We start from the raw sequence: 19,042 nt of genomic DNA, 5'->3' as shown, positions 1-19,042 counted from the left end.
AGAGAGGGGCTATGGAGAGATGTGGGGCACAAATGTGATGTATGTGAGAGAGGGGCTATGGCGAGATGTATGTGAGAGGGGCTACCGAGAGATTAGGAGCACTTGTACCCTGGTGGTAGTGATGGAATCCGAGGAGGAGGTCAGTGGGGGTGAGGTGTGAGCGTCCAATAAGATGTAGCACCGGGCGCCACCAGCCGGACCTGGTTACTGTCAGGGGCTGTCACTAATTGCACTGCCTGGCAGTGCTCTAATGGGGGTGGCGGCTGTCTAAACTGTTATCAACGTTTCTTCCCGCCATACATCTGTCCCGAGTCCCCTGTTTTAGTGTGTGAGCAGTCCAGCTGCCGAGGCGCTATGAGCAGTGACAGGGATCTCAGTCCATCACTCATTGAGGAAAGACTGGTATACCAGCTTGGGGCTCTGAGGGTAGCACTCACGAGCTGTGAGATGTCGCAGGGTTGTACGTTTCCCACACGGCCCCATTCGTTGTCAAGTGCCTGTGCGTGCCTCGCAGTGTGTATGCACAGCCCTGTGCAGAGTGTGAAGTGTGGCATGGGTGTCTGTGAGTCCCTACCATAGCTCGCTAGCTCTGTCCTGAACCTGTCCTGACTCCTGCTGCGGACACGCTCTCCTCTGATGCTCTGGCAAACACGGGCTTCTGTCAGAGGAGTGCCCCTCAAGGTGAGGTTTGTGAACGTAGCGCCCAGAGTCACAGTATCAGGACATACCGTAACCAGATGTAATGATTCCCTGTCTATTTACAAAGGAAGGATGAAGGGCTGAGACGGCCATTGCCGGATTCAGTCTGGTGATCTGCAGGCCCCAGTGAGCCCTGAAATCACTGAACGATATTGCCGAATTCAGTCTTGTGATTTGCACTCTGGCCACCGTGAGCAAAGTCACTGAGTGAAAAATGCCAGATTCAGTCTCGTGGTCTGTACTCAGGACACCGTGAGCCCTAAAGTCTTGAGTGATAGTGCTGGATTCAGTCTTGTGATCTCAGGCCACACTGAGCCTGAGGTAAATAAGCGATCAGCGCCAAGACAACCTTCGGCAGGAGTTGCGCTCTATAAGTTTCTTTTACATTACATTACAATACTTATTGTCGGATTCAGTCCCTTTAAACTTCATGCAGGCCACAGTGAGCCCTGAAGTCACTGAGTGATATTGCTGGATTCACTCTTGTGGTCTGTAGGCCACAGTGAGCCCTGAAGTCACTGAGTGATATTGCTGGATTCACTCTCGTGGTCTGTAGGCCACAGTGAGCCCTGAAGTCACTGAGTGATATTGCTGGATTCACTCTCGTGGTCTGTAGGCCACAGTGAGCCCTGAAGTCACTGAGCGATATTGGCTGATTCAGTCTCGTGATCTGCACTCATGCTACAGTGAGCCCTGAAATCACTGAGTGATATTGCCGCATTCAGTCTCTGTATCTGCAGGCCGCACTGAGCCTGAAGTCACTGAGTGAAATTGCCGGATTCAGTTACGTGGGCTGCAGGTCACACTGAGCCCTAAAGTCACTGAGTGATATTGCCGTAATCAGTCTCGTGCCTGAAGGCACAGTGAGTCCTAACGTCACTTGGTGATGTTGCCGAATTCCGTTTTGTGGTCAGCAGGCCACACTGAGCCTGAAGTCTTTGAGTGATATTGCCAGATTGAGCCTTGTGATCTGCACTCAGGCCACAGTCAGCCCTGAAGTCAGTGAGTGATATTGCCAGAGTCAGTCTTGCATTCTGCACTCAGGCCACAGTGAGCCCTGAAGTCACTGAGTGATATTGCCGGATTTAATATCATGATTTGTAGGCCACAGTGAGCCCTGAAGAGACTGAGTGATATTGCCGGATTCAGTATGCGATCTGCAAGCCACACGGCACCCTGAAGTCACTGAGTGATATTGCTGGATTCAATCTTGTTATCTACACTCAGGCCACAGTGAGCCTGAAGTCACTGAATGATCTTGATCAGTTTAATGGTCTGCAGGCCACACTGTACCCGAAGTTGCTGAGTGATTTTGCCGGTTTTAGTAATGTGATCTGCAGGCCACAGTGACCCGAAGTCACTGAGTGATATTTCTGGTTTCATTCTTGTGATCTGCAGACCACACTAAGCCCTGAAGTCACTGAGTGATATTGCTGGTTTCATTCTTGTGATCTGCAGCCCACACTGACCCGAAGTCACTGAGTGATATTGCCGGATTCATTCCCGTGATCTGCACTCAGGCCACAGTGAGCCCTGAAGTCACTGAGTGATATTACCGGATTCAGTCTCGTGGTCTGCAGGCCACAGTAAGCCCTGAAGTTGCTAGTGATATTGCTGGATTCATCATCATGATTTGTAGGCCACACTGAGCCCAAAGTCACTGAGTGAAGTTGCCGGATTCAGTATGCAATTGGCAGGACATACTGAGCCTGAAGTCACTGAATGATATTCCTGGATTCAGTTTCATGGTCTGTAGGCCACACTGACCCGAAATCACTGAGTGATATTGCCGGTTTCAGTCGTGTTATCTACAGGCCAACTGACACGAAGTCACTGAGTAATTTGCTGGTTTCATTCTTGTGATCTGCAGGCCACGCTGACAAGGAGTCACTGAGTGATATTGCCGGATTCAGTCTTGTGATCTGCAGGGCACACTGAGCCCTGAAGTCACCGAGTGATATTGCTGGATTCAGTCTTGTGATCTGCAGACCACACTAAGCCCTGAAGTCACTGAGTGATATTGCCGGATTCTGTCTCGAGATCTGCAGGCCACACTGACGTGAAGTCACTGAGTGATATTGCCAGATTCAGTCTCGTGATCTGGGGGCCACACTGCCCGAAGTCACTGAGTGAAAGTGCTGGATTCAGTCTCACCATCTGCAGGCACAGTGAGCCCGAAGTCACTGAGTGATACTGCTGGATTCAGTCTCCCCATCTGCAGGCACAGTGAGCCCTGAAGTCACCGAGTGCTACTGGCGTATCCAGTCTTGTGAACTGCAGGACACACTGAGCCTGAAGTCACGGAGTGATAGTGCTGGTTTCATTCTTGTGATCTGCAGGCCACACTGAGCCCTGAAGTCACTGAGTGATATTGCTGGATTCAGTCTCGTGATCTGCAGGCCACACTGAGCCCGAAGTCACTGAGTGATATTGCTGGATTCAGTCTCGAGATCTGCAGGCCACACTGACCTGATGTCACTGAGTGATATTGCTGGATTCTTTCTCGTGATCTGCAGGCCACAGTGATCCCTAGAGTCACTGAGTGATAGTGCTGGTTTCATTCTTGTGATCTGCAGGCCACACTGAGCCCGAAGTCAGTGAGTGATATTGCCGGATTCTGTCTCGAGATCTGCAGGCCACACTGAAGTCACTGAGTGATATTGCCAGATTCAGTCTCATGATCTGGAGGCCACACTGCCCGAAGTCACTGAGTGATATTGCTGGATTCAGTCTCGTGATCTGCAGACCACACTAAGCCCTGAAGTCACTGAGTGATATTGCCGGATTCTGTCTCGAGATCTGCAGGCCACACTGAGCCCTGAAGTCACTGAGTGATATTGCTGGATTCAGTCTCGTGATCTGCAGGCCACACTGAGCCCGAAGTCACTGAGTGATATTGCTGCATTCCGTCTCGTGATCTGCAGACCACACTAAGCCCTGAAGTCACTGAGTGATATTGCCGGATTCTGTCTCGAGATCTGAAGGTCACACTGACGTGAAGTCACTGAGTGATATTGCCAGATTCAGTCTCGTGATCTGGGGGCCACACTGCCCGAAGTCACTGAGTGATACTGCTGGATTCAGTCTCACCATCTGCAGGCACAGTGAGCCCGAAGTCACTGAGTGATACTGCTGGATTCAGTCTCCCCATCTGCAGGCACAGTGAGCCCTGAAGTCACCGAGTGCTACTGGCGTATCCAGTCTTGTGAACTGCAGGACACACTGAGCCTGAAGTCACGGAGTGATAGTGCTGGTTTCATTCTTGTGATCTGCAGGCCACACTGAGCCCTGAAGTCACTGAGTGATATTGCTGGATTCAGTCTCGTGATCTGCAGGCCACACTGAGCCCGAAGTCACTGAGTGATATTGCCGGATTCAGTCTCGAGATCTGCAGGCCACACTGACCTGATGTCACTGAGTGATATTGCTGGTTTCATTCTCGTGATCTGCAGGCCACAGTGATCCCTAGAGTCACTGAGTGATAGTGCTGGTTTCATTCTTGTGATCTGCAGGCCACACTGAGCTCGAAGTCAGTGAGTGATATTACCAGATTCTGTCTCGAGATCTGCAGGCCACACTGAAGTCACTGAGTGATATTGCCAGATTCAGTCTCGTGATCTGGAGGCCACGCTGCCCGAAGTCACTGAGTGATATTGCTGGTTTCATTCTCGTGATCTGCAGGCCACACTGAGCCCGAAGTCACTGAGTGATATTGCTGGATTCAGTCTAGTAATCTGCAGACCACACTAAGCCCTGAAGTCACTGAGTGATATTGCTGGTTTCATTCTCGTGATCTGCAGGCCACACTGACCCGAAGTCACTGAGTGATATTGCTGGATTCAGTCTCGTGATTTTCAGAGCACACAAACCCTGGAGTCACTGAGTGATATTGCCGGATTCTGTCTCGAGATCTGCAGGCCACACTGACGTGAAGTCACTGAGTGATATTGCCAGATTCAGTCTCGTGATCTGGAGGCCACACTGACTCGAAGTCACTGAGTGATATTGCCGGATTCTGTCTCGTGATCTGGGGGCCACACTGCCCGAAGTCACTGAGTGATATTGCTGGATTCAGTCTCGTGATTTGCAGACCACACTAAGCCCTGAAGTCACTGAGTGATATTGCCGGATTCTGTCTCCAGATCTGCAGGCCACATTGACGTGAAGTCACTGAGTGATATTGCCAGATTCATTCTCGTGATCTGCAGGCCACACTGACCCGAAGTCACTGAGTGATATTGCCGGATTCTGTCTCGTGATCTGGGGGCCACACTGCCCGAAGTCACTGAGTGATATTGCTGGTTTCATTCTCGTGATCTGCAGGCCACACTGAGCCCGAAGTCACTGAGTGATACTGCTGGATTCAGTCTCACCATCTGCAGGCACAGTGAGCCCTGAAGTCACCAAGTGCTACTGTCGTATCCAGTCTTGTGAACTGCAGGACACACTGAGCCTGAAGTCACGGAGTGATAGTGCTGGTTTAATTCTTGTGATCTGCAGGCCACACTGAGCCCGAAGTCACTGAGTGATATTGCTGGATTCTGTCTTGTGATCTGCAGACCACACTAAGCCCTGAAGTCAGTGAGTGATATTGCCGGATTCGGTCTCAAGATCTGCAGGCCACACTGACCTGAAGTCACTGAGTGATATTGCTGGTTTCATTCTCGTGAATTGCAGGCCACACTGAGCCCGAAGTCACTGAGTGATATTGCTGGAATCATTCTCCTGATCTGCAGGCCACACTGACTCGAAGTCACTGAGTGATATTGCTGGAATCATTCTCCTGATCTGCAGGCCACACTGACTCGAAGTCACTGAGTGATATTGCCGGATTCTGTCTCGTGATCTGGGGGCCACACTGCCCGAAGTCACTGAGTGATATTGCTGGTTTCATTCTCGTGATCTGCAGGCCACACTGAGCCCGAAGTCACTGAGTGATACTGCTGGATTCAGTCTCACCATCTGCAGGCACAGTGAGCCCTGAAGTCACCAAGTGCTACTGTCGTATCCAGTCTTGTGAACTGCAGGACACACTGAGCCTGAAGTCACGGAGTGATAGTGCTGGTTTAATTCTTGTGATCTGCAGGCCACACTGAGCCTGAAGTCACGGAGTGATATTGCTGGATTCAGTCTAGTGATCTGCAGGCCACACTGAGCCCGAAGTCACTGAGTGATAGTGCTGGTTTCATTCTCGTGAATTGCAGGCCACACTGACTCGAAGTCACTGAGTGATATTGCTGGATTCATTCTCGTGATCTGCAGGCCACAGTGATCCCTAGAGTCACTGAGTGAAATGCCGGTTTGCAGTGAATGTAATCTACGTCCTTTGTTCGAACAGTAGCAGCACTCCCCACCCGCCAGCGCCTTGAGACCCTCACGGGTGAGTAGTGCGCTTTACAAATGTTATGATTGATTGTTTGACTGCTTTAAACGGGCTGCTGCTGTCAGTCACTGAGTGCTTCCAGTTCTTCCATTTGACACGGAGAGTTTCCCCACTTCACTGCAGAGGCACACTACTTTTAATTGGTGACTACAGGCACTTCTCAATAGCGATCAGACCCCCTGGGACACTAAGTGCTGGCGCTGTTACATTTCCGCTTCAAGCCTTGGGGTCTCAGCAGCACTGCTAAGTTCAGCAGCTCACACGCCCTGTCAGGCCATGAAGATACAGTGCTACTTTGAACAATATCTCCATGCTTCCCTTGCTGACCTCCTTCGGGTCAAGTACTTGTTACTCTAGCTTCTCTAGGTTATCTTCTGGCCGGGTCAGGAATCTCCCTTTGACCTCCTTGTCACAGGTTTAAATTTCGGCGTGACCACTCAGTCCTTCATCCTTCCGAAGTCGATAAAGTGAGTGTAATTGAGGTGGGCACCTCTGTTACTCAGCGCCAAGATGCCCCCAGGGGTTAGCGTGCCGCTACACGTTATGTTCGATCATGCAGATCACGTCCCGAGGCTGGCAGGTGGTTCTGTCCTTGTTCCCGGCCAATCAGCAGCGTGGCTCGCACCCTCTGCCCTGGCTCATGCTTGCCACGAGTATCAAGGCGGTCATGAATGCGAACCTCGTGCCGCTGCCTGAGTTAAAGGGCCCTGGGCTGGTTCCTGAGAGTGTTGTGTGCCCTGTGTGTGTGTGTCTCTCTGCGTCCGCCCTTCCCAGACTCGTGAGACATGCGGCAGATGTTTGCAGAGCCTCGTGCCGCTGCCTGAGTTAAAGGGCCCTGGGCTGGTTCCTGAGAGTGTTGTGTGCCCTGTGTGTGTGTGTGTGTGTGTGTGTGTGTGTGTGTCTCTCTGCGTCCTCCCTTCCCAGACTCGTGAGACATGCGTCAGATGTGCGGAGCCTCGTGCCGCTGCCAGAGTTAAAGGGCCCTGGGCTGGTTCCTGAGAGTGTTGTGTGCCCTGTGTGTGTGTGTGTGTGTGTGTGTGTGTGTCTCTCTCTGCGTCCTCCCTTCCCAGACTCGTGAGACATGCGTCAGATGTGCGGAGCCTCGTGCCGCTGCCAGAGTTAAAGGGCCCTGGGCTGGTTCCTGAGAGTGTTGTGTGCCCTGTGTGTGTGTGTGTGTGTGTGTGTGTGTGTGTGTGTGTGTGTGTGTGTGTCTCTCTGCGTCCTCCCTTCCCAGACTCGTGAGACATGCGGCAGATGTTGTGCAGAGCCTCGTGCCGCTGCCTGAGTTAAAGGGCCCTGTGCTGGTTCCTGGGAGTGTTGTGTGCCTTGTGTCTCTCTCTGCTTTCTCCCTTCCCAGACTCGTGAGACATGCGGCAGATGTTTGCAGAGCCTCGTGCCGCTGCCTGAGTTAAAGGGCCCTGGGCTGGTTCCTGAGAGTGTTGTGTGCCTTGTGTGTGTGTGTGTGTGTGTGTGTGTGTGTCTCTCTCTGCGTCCTCCCTTCCCAGACTCGTGAGACATGCGGCAGATGTTGTGCAGAGCCTCGTGCCGCTGCCTGAGTTAAAGGGCCCTGGGCTGGTTCCTGAGAGTGTTGTGTGCCCTGTGTGTGTGTGTCTCTCTGCGTCCTCCCTTCCCAGACTCGTGAGACATGCGGCAGATGTTGTGCAGAGCCTCGTGCCGCTGCCTGAGTTAAAGGGCCCTGGGCTGGTTCCTGAGAGTGTTGTGTGCCCTGTGTCTCTCTCTGCGTTCTCCCTTCCCAGACTCGTGAGACATGCGTCAGATGTTGTGCAGAGCCTCGTGCCGCTGCCTGAGTTAAAGGACCCTGGGCTGGTTCCTGAGAGTGTTGTGTGCCCTGTGTGTGTCTCTCTGCGTCCTCCCTTCCCAGACTCGTGAGACATGCGGCAGATGTTTGCAGAGCCTCGTGCCGCTGCCTGAGTTAAAGGGCCCTGGGCTGGTTCCTGAGAGTGTTGTGTGCCTTGTGTGTGTGTGTCTCTCTCTGCGTCCTCCCTTCCCAGACTCGTGAGACATGCGGCAGATGTTGTGCAGAGCCTCGTGCCGCTGCCTGAGTTAAAGGGCCCTGGGCTGGTTCCTGAGAGTGTTGTGTGCCCTGTGTGTGTGTGTGTGTCTCTCTGCGTCCTCCCTTCCCAGACTCGTGAGACATGCGGCAGATGTTGTGCAGAGCCTCTGTGCAGCGCTAATGATTTCCCGCCCTGTTTCCCCCCCAGGTCGGCTACAAGCAGAAGCTGGAACTGGGTCAGCGCAGGATTCACGAGATTGAGACCTTGAGCCTGAAACCGCTGCTGTTCGGTAAGAAATGAACGAGTGAGGGTGGACGTGCCTTGTGTGAGGCCCTGGAAACGTGCTGTGACCTGTGCACGTGGAGAGAGTGGAAGATTGACGGGCCTCTGTGTGTGGGCACTTGTGTATCCTGAACCCTGGAGCGCCGTAGAGAACAGGAGGGGATAGAACGCGGACCCTCCCCCCCCCTATCGCCCCCGTTCCACCCAAGTACCCATAAAGCAATCCTTACTCCAAGGTGTGGGAAAATTAGGCCATGTTTAATACAACACAAGTTATTCACAAACATGACAATCAATAACATTGATAAATTACTAGGCCATAAATTCTTGCATAACACATTTTAATTTCCTAGTGTTCAGAATTCATAACCTAATTTTCTTTCTTGTCCCTAATACCCTCCAGCACTAAGGGGCCTCCAGGCTCGCATCCCCGCCGCTTGAGAACCATGCAAGGCGCAACCCACCTGCGTCCTTGAGTGGAGAGCCCCCCAGCCCTTGGTCCTTATCCGTCTATTTCCGGGGGGCCCACCCCTCGCCACCAGGCTGCCCAAGGAGGCTCGTGTGACCTGTCGCCCTTGCCTCCCCAGCAGCCGGTGTCCCCATTCTCCATGCGGAGAGCTTACCATCTCTCCCCTCAGTGCTGGCCTCAGGAGTATGTCAGCAGACCTCCCGTTGTCTTAAAAATCACAACCCTGTGACCTCTATTCCGCAAACCCCCTGACCCCAACTTAACCATCCTAAACCCTAAACTCAAGGGACGGGTTGGGTGGGAGATCAAAAGTAGCCGTCGACCGGGCAGGAAAAAGAGAATGAGTGGAGGTGAGAACCGGGCCTAAATAGCCCCTAAGCCCCACCTCCACTCATCCCAACAGGAAGCGTGCGTTGAGCCTACGACGCGGTGCTCCGGAAGGACTACCGCCGGCCGGCAACCAATCAGGTTGCCGGCCATGCTAGCGCCACCAGGGGGTGTGTCACAGGGGTGGGGGGAGCCGGGTCCTAAGGGCGCGCTTTCCGATGGTCGCGCTTGGCATAGAACCTGGATCCCCCCCATATCGCCCCCGTTCAACCCAAGTACCCACAAAGCAATCCTTACTCCAAGGTGTGGGAAAATTAGGCCATGTTTAATACAACACAAGTTATTCACAAACATGACAATCAATAACATTGATAAATTACTAGGCCATAAATTCTTGCATAACACATTTTAATTTCCTAGTGTTCAGAATTCATAACCTAATTTTCTTTCTTGTCCCTAATACCCTCCAGCACTAAGGGGCTCCAGGCTCGCATCCCCGCCGCTTGAGAACTACGCAAGGCGCAACCCACCTGCGTCCTTGAGTGGTGAGCCCCCCAGCCCTTGGTCCTTATCCGTCTATTTCCGGGGGGCCCACCCCTCGCCACCAGGCTGCCCAAGGAGGCTCGTGTGACCTGTCGCCCTTGCCTCCCCAGCAGCCGGTGTCCACATTCTCCCTGCGGAGAGCTTACCATCTCTCCCCTCAGTGCTGGCCTCAGGAGTATGCCAGCAGGCCTCCCGTTGTCTTAAAAATCACAACCCTGTGACCTCTATTCCGCCACTAGGGTGACCAGGGCCCACAGTCCTTCACCCTCCCCACAAAAGAAAAGGTTCTGCACAAAAGACCAAATCCCCTTGATCCACATGTCCGTGCCGATATCCGATAGGTGTACCCCGTCGTGGTGAAACATCTGATCGCCTGAAATTAGTCTGTGTGGAATATGACACAAGCGGCCCGATACTGAGCACAACCTGGCCAACTCCCCGTTGAGGCGTCTCACTGGTACATTCAGGGCCCAGGATCTGACCCCTCCCGACCAGACCCGGCGGGGATCATGCATGACCATGCTATCCGGGCCTGCGGGAATGTTCTCCCCAGCCAGGCAAATTCAGTTAGTAAGTCCTCTCTTACTGCCATGCGACCCAAATCCACCATGTAATTTCCTCCCAGGTGCAAGATGATCAAATCCGGGGACGGAAGTCCCTCGCGTTCTCGAGTCTCCTGAACCAGCTGGCGCAACTGCCGGATCCGCAAGCCGCCGACGCCTCGCCATAAAAATGATGTCCTCTTTAACCCCGCTGGTTTCATCACTCGCTTCTGCCGCAGCCGAACCGTGGCGCGCCGAACGAACGAATGTCCCAACACCCAGATTACTTTCGTTGACATACTAATAGCGAGGGAGAAGAAAGACAATGTCAGCATAATCAAATCCCTCACCGAAAGCCCTTTCACAGTAACTCAGGCCGCACATAACGCTTAAAACAGGATGATGACCAGCTCCCCACTTTCTTGACCGTCTCTGCCGGTAACCCCGCTCCCGCAGCGAGAGTTGCTGCCCCTATCCTAAAGGAGTGAGATGAATAACCCCTAGGATCCAACCCCAAAGCGTTCAATGCCTGTTGAAACACGGCCCTGAACTGGAATTTTGATAAGCAATCCCCCTGCTCGTGAATAAACAGCGCCTGCCCGTCCCAGCTGGGGCGTAATAATTGATAAGCTTCCAAGTTGGCTATGGGCAGGCTGTGTCACCCGGCGCTGGAGATAAGTGAATTACGGACCCCTTCTCCAAAGGGTCAGTCTTGGATCGCCTCAACACCACCTCTAACCCCCCAGTGACTAATTTTGTGTCCTGCCATTGGAGTCCGCCTGCATGATCAGCTTTGGACGCTCCTACCAATTCGCCCAGGCGAAAAGCCCCATAAAAAGCTAGGGAAAAAACCGCCCTGAACAGAATACACTCATAATGCGAAGCGCATACGGACTGTAGTATCCCCAGGATGTCCCTTAGTAACTGCACATCTAGAGGCCTCCGCATGTCCTTCTTTGGCCCCTCCAGCCTAGCCCAGCCGGACAGGGACCTCCTTACCACAAAGGTAGCCCCCGGGTCCTGCATCCCAGCCACTTTTGCAAAGAAGCTTATTGCTGTTACGCGCGCCCTGGCGTAAGACGCCGGTCTACCCTGATTCCTCAATGCCATTAAATACTCGCAAAGCGTTACTGCTGAAAAAAGGGGGGAGCGGCTTGAGTGCCCCACAAAAGACTTGTAATCCCTGAACTGCTGCTGATAAGTTCTTCTCGTGCTTTCACTCAAGGATGCTCCCACCAGCCCTGCTAATCCGGGACGCCAATCCTCCACAAAGACGCTGGGAACACCGTCATCCGCTCGTCCGCTTGCGGGTGGTACTTCCTGAACTCCTGTAACTTGAGGCGAGACAAAGCATCAGCGGCTTGATTATGTACACCGGGGATATGTGCTGCCTTGAACACCAAATTTAATTTCAAACAGGCCAGAACCAGATGCTTCAATAACCTCAACACATGCTTACAAGTGGCCCCTTGCCTATTGATGGCTTCCACTACCGCCATATTGTCAGACCAAAAGATTACAGTTTTGTTCCTGAAAATTGGTGCCCAAATTTCAACCGCCACTATGATAGGGAAAAGTTCCAAGAAAGCGATGTTTCTAGACAAACCGCTCTCATGCCATGCTATTGGCCAATCGCCCCTACACCATTGTGTCCCCAAAATTGCCCCAAAACCAATGCTGCCAGCAGAGTCAGTGATCAGGCCCAACTCGGAGCAGGACATCGCTGGCTCAGGCCAAATTACCTTACCATTGAAGTCCTTCAAGAAGTCACGCCAAATCCTTAGGTCCTCTTTGACCTCTGCTTGTAATCTTACATGGTGATACTTCTGAGTGAGGCCAGTCATGGCGCGAGCAATGGATCTTGAAAACGGGCGGCCCATAGGAATAATTCTCAATGCAAAATTTAACTGTGCTACCAAAACCTGGAGTTGATGCAGGGTGACCTTGGGACCTGCTAGGGCCGCGTCTATGGCTTGTGAAAAAGGCCTAACTTTGTCTAACGGCAACCTGCATTCCCCCGCTGCGGTATCTATTTCAATTCCCAGGAAAGACAAGCTTGTATCGGGACCCACCGTCTTCCCTGGGGCCAGAGGCACCCCCATTTCTTCCAACAAGGCAACCAGCTGACCCAACGCCCGCTTACAACTTTCAGAGGCACGGGGGCCCATAATCATGAAATCATCCAAGTAGTGCACAATCTCCTTATGCCCTGTCCTTACCACAAATAGCCACTGTAGCATTGTGCTAAACATTTCGAAATATTTGCATGATACTGCACAACCCATAGGCATGCACCTGTCATAGTAATACCGGGAGTCCACTTGGAAACCTAAGAGATGATAATCATCTGGATGTGCCGGCAAAAGCCGAAATGCAGACTCAACATCGGTTTTTGCCAGCAAGGCGTTTGGCCCCAGGTCTCGCAGCTTCTGCAAAGCTGCGTCAAAAGAAGAATACGTCACTGAGCACAAAGACGGATCTATGGCGTCGTTTACCGATGCGCCCTGCGGCGCTGATAAATTGTGTATCATTCTGAATTGCCCTGGCTCTTTTTTAGGCACCACCCCCAGGGGGGAGCAAACAAACCCAGGCAGTGGAGGCATCCCAAAAGGACCAGCCACCCGCCCCAGGGCCTTTTCTTTGTTCACCTTACTTGCCACCACCTCCGTGCTGATAATAAATTCTTACAGTAGCCCACTGGTGGTACCCCTCGTGCAGGAATGCGGAAGCCTACCGAAAACCCCTCGTACAAAATTCTGGCTGCCTTCCTGTCCAGGTACTGATTTAGCCAGAGCATCAGTTTCCCTAAATTGATCAGAGTAGGTAAATCATTGTGCCAAGGAAGGCTTAGGATCCCTCCCTTTTTCTTTAGATTTTTTGAGACATTTAAACTCCGGGTGTGAGGGGTGACCGCAGTAGGCGCATGCGTGTTTGAACTTGCATGTCCCCGGGGCCCAAGTGCATGTTTTTCGATTAAACGCCCAACATGTCCCTTGTTTCTCCCACGGGCCTCCTTGGGATGTCCGAAAGGGCTGCCTCACAGGCGTCTTGTTCACGCTTTCTAGCCAAACATTCACCTCCGTCTGGTCCCATCCCATGTCAGGATCTTCTACTTTCGCCCACCTAAAATCCCTGTCATAATCTAACCAAGCCACACCCCCATAAGTAACATGTGCCTTTAAAATCTTATTCGTGTAACATATCAAGGGTACTGCCAACTCTGGCTTCTTCTCAAGCATCACAATGGAGAACACATTAAAACCAAACAGCCAATTGGTGATGGATTCCTCCACCTTTGGCTTTCTCTCTCTAAAGAAACCCTCTTTCCTGTCCTTCTCTCCAACGTCCTCCTCCCTCCGTTTTGGTCTAATGAGTGAAAAAATGTCAACAAAATCACCCTTCCAAAACTTTTCCCTTACGTCCTGCGCTACATGTGCTGCCAATTTACCTCTTTTTGACAACACTGTTTCCATGCCGCTCAAAACCTTACATTCCTCGCCTCCAACTTTATTTGCGCCATCCACTGCCTTACCTGCAGGGGGCACCTCTGACGCTGGTTGTGCGGGGGCCGCTTGACCCACCGCCGGTCCATTCGCAGTTGCCGCCGCCTCTTGCGTTTTACCTAAGAGAGACACCTGTTTGCTCAGCTCAGCAAGGACCCCACCCGTTCCTGCCTGCGAAACCTATGGGGCAATTGCTGTATTGGCTGTCGCTGGCGCCCCCAGCTGAGCTAACAATGTTGCAACCGTTGCCAATATATTAGCGTTAGCTACCTGACCCCCCCTGCCGATGTGCTGGGAACCTGCCCTTCTGCTATCACATCCCGCACGACTGGCGGCGCCCTTGGCATTGTAGTAGCCACTGGATTCTCTGGGACTAAGGGCATAGGAATACTCGTGGCTGGCGCCAAGGCCTTAAGGGCCCCCCTGATTTCAGCCAAAATAATGCTAACGTCATCCCTCGCCACCCCAGACCCTCCGCACCCTGGATTTCCCGGCAACTCATGTGGTGCCGCTGGAGCCATGATGCCATGATACAGGGGCAGGCGCAGGTGGAAGTATGGGGGCTACTGGTGCCTGAAGCACTGCAGGGGCGGGCGCTGGTGAAAGTATGGGAGCTCCCGGTGCAAGAGGCAATGTAGGTACCGGTGCAGGTGTAGGCAAGGGCTCTACAGGTGTGGGGGGCGCAACCGGTGCAAGCCCTGCTGGCAGCTGAGGCGCCACTGGCTGTGAGCCCGGCATACATGGCACAGTCCCCTCACTCTCCTTCGCCATCTTCCTATTCTTACCACCCCTTGCTTTTTTCACCAGAGGGGGAAAGGCCGCTTTGGGTGGAACTATCGCCCTCCGCGGGCGCTCAGGCGCTACTGGCTCTGTACCCTCTTCACTGTCCGACTCGGGCGCCTCCCCCCCAGCATCCTCAGGTAACTCGCCCTCACTCTCCTCATCCCTGTTCAGCTTAGCCAGAACCAATTTTAATAACTGGGCGATCTCTGATTCCCCCTCCTTCTTCTTGTGGTTCCTCTTGGGGGGCATGGTGGAGCCACTCAACCTAACTGACCGCAACTCAAAAATAGCGCCTTGTCAACCCCCAATGGCCCGTCTTGTACTGCTATGGGAAATCACTAACAAGCTTTTGCACAACAATCCCAGCGCATTAACCGCTCGCAACCACCGCACCCCTGCTCCAAGCGCCCTCGACCGTCACAGCCTAAATCCTGCTTGCGCTATGACGGTAAATTTAAGCGCTCGACTCGTTACCACGCCCCCAGCACGCTGCAGCGTTACGCGTGCCCACTTTACCGGTCAGCCCAGACACCCGAAGACCTTCCCAGAACAAGCCCAAGTAACCCCCTAGCGCTCCCGAACCTCCGATGTCCCGCCTCACCACTAATTTAGCGCGGGAACAACCTAAACGGCTGGCCAAATCCTCCGCCCCCACCGGAACCGACACCCTGCATGCCAAAACTTGCAACCCAGCGGGAAGCCCCAACGCCGCGCCTGGTATTGAGATGCGAGGACGGCAGGCCACCGCGCCACACCCGGAGCCCTGTGGGGGCAGCAACAATTCAAGGAAAACACCGCCGGCCGCCCACAGAACCCCGGAAGCCGCACACGTGTCCACACCACCCCGGCACCTTACCTGAAGCTCAGCTACGCCGCCCCCAGATCACCGCCGCACGCTCCGCAGCCCGACCAGCATGCAGCCCCAACAACCAGCAGCTAAGGCACTCGATCGATCCGCAATCCCGACGACCAGCAGCCCGACCACGATCCGCAAAGCTTCGACGGCCTTCACGACGACGCCAACCGCGGGTATCCAAGAGATCAAAAGTAGCCGTCGTCCGGGCAGGAAAAAGAGAATGAGTGGAGGTGAGAACCGGGCTTAAATAGCCCCTAAGCCCCACCTCCACTCATCCCAACAGGAAGCGTGCGTTGAGCCTACGACGCGGTGCCCCGGAAGGACTACCGCCGGCCGGCAACCAATCAGGTTGCCGGCCATGCTAGCGCCACCAGGGGGTGTGTCACAGGGGCGGGGGTAGCCGGGTCCTAAGGGCGCACTTTCCGATGGTCGCGCTTGGCAAACAGAGTTTCATCAGTAGGCGCACCGAGGGTCTGGAGATGGTCCAATAGATGGGTGTTCAGTCCCTTCCTGAAGTGGAAGAGTGATGGGCCAAGGTAGGGTCTGGGGATTGTCCAAGAGTTGGGACTTCAGTCCCTTCCTGAAGTGGGGGAGTGATGGGCCAAGGTAGGGTCTGGGGATTGTCCTGAAGTGGAGGAGTGATGGGCCAAGGTAGGGTCTGGGGATTGTCCTGAAGTGGAGGAGTGATGGGCCAAGGTAGGGTCTGGGGATTGTCCAAGAGTTGGGACTTCAGTCCCTTCCTGAAGTGGAGGAGTGATGGGCCAAGGTAGGGTCTGGGGTTGTCCTGAAGTGGGGGAGTGATGGGCCAAGGTAGGGTCTGGGGATTGTCCTGAAGTGGAGGAGTGATGGGCCAAGGTAGGGTCTGGGGATTGTCCTGAAGTGGAGGAGTGATGGGCCAAGGTAGGGTCTGGGGATTGTCCAAGAGTTGGGACTTCAGTCCCTTCCTGAAGTGGAGGAGTGATCAGCCAAGGTAGGGTCTGGGGATTGTCCTGAAGTGGGGGAGTGATGAATCAAGACAGGGTATGGAGATTGTCAGAGTGGTGGGACTTCAGTTGAATGAATGAATGAGTTTATTTATAAAGCGCTACATTCACTCCAAGGAGCATCTTGGCGCTAGCGGACAGTGAGACGAGGACAGAAGCAACAATAGGACAAGGGAAATAAGAGTGGAGCTATGTATTCATATCTATCATCATATAAGGGAAAGCACAGTGCTGTCGGGAACAGAAAAAATCCATGTTTCAGAAGCTTCCTGAAGAGGCATTCTGATTGGGCCAATCTCAACTGGATGTTCCTACCTAAAGTGGTGGAGTGATGGCTCCAGGTGGGGTATGGGGATTGTCCAAGTGATGGAGTGATGGGTCCCAGAAGTTCTTCATCAGGGTGCACACAGAGGGGTCTGGGGTTGTCCAAGAGGTATGACTTACGTTCCTTCCTGAGGTGGAGGAGTGATGGGTCCAGGTGGGGTCTGGGGATTGTCCAAAAGGCAGGGCCTATGTCCCTTCCTGAAGTGGAGGAGTGAGGGGTCCAGGCGGGGTATGGGGATTGTCAAAGTGGTGGGACTTCAGTTCCTTCCTGAAGTGGAGGAGTGATGGGTCCGGGGGGGGGGGATTGTCCAAGAGGTAGGACTTCAGTCCCTTCCTGAAGCGGAGGAGTGATGGGTCCGGGCGAATCTTCATCACGGTGCACACCGGGGAACTTGGGATAGACCAAGAGGTGGGACTTCAGTCCCTTCCTGAAGCGGAGGAGTGATGGGTCCGGGGGGACTGGGGATAGTCCAAGAGGTAGGACTTCAGTCCCTTCCTGAAGCGGAGGAGCGATGGGTCCAGGCAGTTCTTCATCAGGATGCTGCTCCAGATCCTTGGTGTCTCAAAGGAGAAGGCCTGTCCTCTGGTAGACTTCATGCTCTTCTAGACTCTGGCCTGGCCGCGTTAAGGTTTTGAGTATTGCAATGGATCTCTGAGTTCTGGCATGTGTAGTATAATCGAATCTTTGTTGTGCCCCGAGTTGACACCACAGCTGGCATATGGCACTGTGAAAGAAGGCTGAAATGAATGCATATGTGTGCAATGGTACAGATATTTGTGAATGGTGCCAGAGCCCCTATTTACAATCCTCGTGTTTTAGAGTGGAGCTTAGCAGCACCGTTTTCGTCCTCGTTCATTCGACGCAGGCAGATCACAAGTTGATCACTGTTCTTGCTGTTGCATGGAGACCATTTTTAGGGGTGTAAGATGAAACTGTTCCACACTGACTGCTCAGGAAGTCGGGGACTGAACATAGGAGATTCGGAGAAGGGGGTTAAGTTTGGTGTTGTCAATGAGAGTTTGATCTGATGAACTGTGTATATAGAAAAACACCCACACTTTCTTTCTCTGTCTCTTGCTTAGCTAAATAGGGAATTTAAATCCAGTACAATGTACTCTGGGCGACGTCCTTTAAAATTTGGAGTCCTCAGATAAAGGTACTGAATATTTTGAACAGATAAACTCTTAATATTTTTCTGGTTAATCTAATGTTTGCATTCATATCAAAGACAATAACATTGCATTTTCGTTTCTCTTGTTTCCAGAGGCAATATATAAAATAGAGTATACTACAGTATATCAGTTAGACTTCCGTTTCTGGCCACGAGTCATGTTATGTTATAGAGGGTTTTATACCGCGCTCAAATACTCAAGAGTGTCCTGGCACGTACAGTTGCCAAAGCCCAATGGAGCTGAAAGTATGAGTCGTCTAGTTGAAAAGAAAAGTTTTAAGTTGTTTCTTAAAAAGTCTAAAGTCCTGAACATGCCGTAATTCCTTTGGGAGAGAGTTCCAGGCCATAGCTGCTTTAACAGAGACGGACTGACCTCCCAACCGTGATCTACGGAACGGGGGATAATCATCCGTCGTTGGGAGGCTGAACGCAAAGATCTGCTGGGGACATAGAAGGCAAACCGCTTCCTAATGTACATTGGCCCCAGACCATTTAGGGCTCTGTGGGCCAAAGTGAGAGCTTTAAATTGCACTCTCTGGGCCACAGGAAGCCAGTGCAGGTCTCGTAGATGCTGTCTTACGCTAGATCTTCCAGAGATGTTAAACAGAAGTCTAGCCGCGGCATTCTTTATGGTCTGCAATTTTCTTAGCAAATATCCCGCGATACCAATGTAGAGCGCATCGGCATAATCAATACGAGAAAGGATGAGTGCGCGGGCAACCATTTCTTTGGCCGGCCTGGTAAGCAAGGGGAAGAATCTTCTAAGTGACTTAAGGGTGCCAAAACAGACTCCGGTGAGTTTCTTAATTTGCACCGAAAACCGAAGGTCTTCACCAAACCAAATCCCCAAATTCTTTGCAGAAGCGCCCTTTGAGTTAGGTCGAGGAAAGTCTGGCGGCCACAAGGTTTCCCTGAAGGCAGGTGGAAATAAGCCATACAGAAGGACCTCCGACTTATCCTCGTTGCACTTCAGTTGGGCACAGGCAAGCCACTGAAACACAGACGAGAGACAGTTCTGAGCAGAAATTGTCGACAGGTCGGAGTCCTTCCAGGTAAATAGGAGCTGGGTATCGTCTGCATAAGCAATTATTTTTGCCGCCAGCTCCTCTGCCATAAAAATTAGGGGCGTCAAATAGATATTAAAGAGCAAAGGGCTCAGGG

The 19,042-nt window shown here is 52.7% G+C and overlaps 2 protein-coding genes across 2 annotated transcripts in view; one reads left to right on the top strand and one right to left on the bottom strand.

The window, feature by feature from the left end:
• P4HTM (prolyl 4-hydroxylase, transmembrane) overlaps window positions 1-19,042 on the top strand; it is a 212,253-nt gene that overhangs the window by 8,956 nt on the left and 184,255 nt on the right. Inside the window, exon 2 of the mRNA XM_085624351.1 lies at window positions 8,305-8,386. Within this exon, the coding sequence (XP_085480477.1) occupies window positions 8,305-8,386 (82 nt within the window). The remainder of the gene's footprint in view (window positions 1-8,304; window positions 8,387-19,042) is intronic.
• On the bottom strand, window positions 11,505-12,545 carry LOC146797346 (uncharacterized). Its single transcript, XM_085627499.1, has one exon. It carries the CDS (start codon window positions 12,543-12,545, stop codon window positions 11,505-11,507), a length of 1,041 nt encoding a protein of 346 aa, XP_085483625.1.

The sequence above is a fragment of the Triturus cristatus genome, chromosome 9 (genome assembly GCF_964204655.1).
Source record: "Triturus cristatus chromosome 9, aTriCri1.1, whole genome shotgun sequence".
NCBI lineage: Eukaryota > Metazoa > Chordata > Amphibia > Caudata > Salamandridae > Triturus > Triturus cristatus.
Note: the sequence above shows the minus strand (reverse complement) of the source record. Positions and strands in the feature narration are given on the sequence as shown.